This window comes from Capsicum annuum, unplaced genomic scaffold (genome assembly GCF_002878395.1).
Source record: "Capsicum annuum cultivar UCD-10X-F1 unplaced genomic scaffold, UCD10Xv1.1 ctg20329, whole genome shotgun sequence".
Lineage (NCBI taxonomy): Eukaryota > Viridiplantae > Streptophyta > Magnoliopsida > Solanales > Solanaceae > Capsicum > Capsicum annuum.
The window spans coordinates 1-1,894 of NW_025826214.1; the positions used below are offsets into that span (position 1 = coordinate 1).

Below are 1,894 nucleotides of genomic sequence, written 5' to 3' on the forward strand. Positions count from 1 at the left end.
AAAAAAATACAAGACATGAATTGTCTTTTGTTATATGTAAGCATTTTGAAGAAAGATGTTATGATCACCTTTAGAAGTTCATCCTTACTCTCAATCAACTGAACATACGCCCCCTTCTTGATCTCCACTTTCTTCTTAACTTTCTCATTCCACCACCAGTCCCCCTTATGTCGTCCTGCCCGACCCCTCGAAACACCCAACACCTCTCTAGCCGCCTCCCTAATGCAGCTGGCCGTCTTATCCCACATAACATCTGCGTCCCCCCTACACTCTTCACACCCCCATTCCCGCCACCTTCTCCCCTATCTCTAGCGCACTAACAGGTGTCAAGCCACCCCACTTAATTCTGGGTCGACCCTCTCCGGCCCTACTCTTCTTATTCTTCTTGATAATTAAGTCCATCACCAAAAGCCTGTGCTGAGTCGAAAGATGCCCACTCAGAATGACTTTACAATCCTTACACATAGCCCTATACCTCTTTCTAAGCAGCAGAAAGTCAATCTGAGTCTTGGCTAAAGCGCTTCGGAAAGTAATCAGGTGATTCTCCTTCTTTGAAAAGTTTGAATTGACAACCACTAGTCCAAAGGCCCTCGCAAAATCCAAAAGAGCAACCCCCTCACCATTTCTGTCACCAAAACCAAACCCTTCATGCAGATCATCATAACCACCCGGAAAACCCCCAATGTGCCTATTGAAGTCCCCTGCTATGACAATCTTCTCCGAGCTAGGCATGCTTCTCACCATCTGGTCCAAATCCTACCAAAAGGTCACTTTCACCTCCTCAATCAAGACCACCTGCGGTGCGTAAACACTACACACATGCAGCCTAAACCTCCCAATGACCAACTTAATTGTCATCAGCGTATCACTTACCTTTTTAACCTACACCACCTGCCCTCTTAGCTCATTATCCACTAAAATTCCCACTCCATTACAACGTCTCTCACTGCCTAAGTACCACAACTTGTACCCATTCATATCCCTTGCCTTATATCCTACCCACTTAGTCTCCTGAACACACGCAATATTAATCCTCCTCTTCTTAAGAATATTCACCAACTCTACGGACATACCCTAAAGGGTCCCAATGTTCCAAGACCCTACCCTCAACCTATCTCTTCTCGCCTCTTGCCTACCTCTACCACCCCTCACCTGACCATCCTGAACACCCGGCCTAGACCCACACCCAACCCTCCCCTCCCCTTTCCTCCCTCTTCCAAAACCACCCCAAACTCCAACCCCTTTGGACATGACCCTACTACATCATCAACCTCCGTGGACACTACTTAATACTACAAAAATAGTAGATAATAAAATAAATTAGTATACATCAGTTACATTTCAAACTTTCATTTTAAGTTATCAAGCTACCAAATATTGTAATCTTAAACAACTATTTTTTATCTTTAAATAATTTACTAGAGTTTTAGATATGTTTTGAATCCATTTTTTTTTTGCATTAACTAAACCCAACCACCCATTACATGATATAACCTATTTTTGTTAACTTATACAACTAGTCAATATCTTAACTACAGAAAAACTAAAGATTTAACCTTTGTGTAGCAAATGAAAAAAAACTGTAATATAATTGACAAAATTCTCAACTTAGACATGGCATAAAGAAACCATTTGAACCCTACTATTTTATCATTATATTGCTAAATTCTAACAAAAGTTAAATTTCTATAAGTTGGTTAATTATTTCTATATGTTGGCAGTTGGTTCATAGCATACTTGACTAGACCATGGATTGATATATAAAAACGTCAACACAACACTATTATCAAGATGTGAAGATAAATAAATATTTCGTCAACATTAACTATATATCTTACCCAAAATTATTAATCACAATTTTAACCAATATTATTTAGTCCAAACTCAATGAAAC

The 1,894-nt window shown here is 39.8% G+C and overlaps 1 protein-coding gene across 1 annotated transcript; it reads right to left on the reverse strand.

Moving 5' to 3' along the window:
• Nucleotides 1-273: 273 nt before the first annotated feature.
• Nucleotides 274-744, reverse strand: LOC124890572. The gene has a single exon (XM_047402381.1). The coding sequence runs from the start codon at nucleotides 742-744 to the stop codon at nucleotides 274-276; it is 471 nt and encodes a 156-aa protein (XP_047258337.1).
• Nucleotides 745-1,894: the final 1,150 nt, after the last annotated feature.

Coding starts and splice junctions, on each gene's coding strand:
- LOC124890572 (XM_047402381.1), bottom strand. CDS start 744: ATGGTGAGAAGCATGCCTAGCTCGGAGAAGATTGTCATAGCAGGGGAC.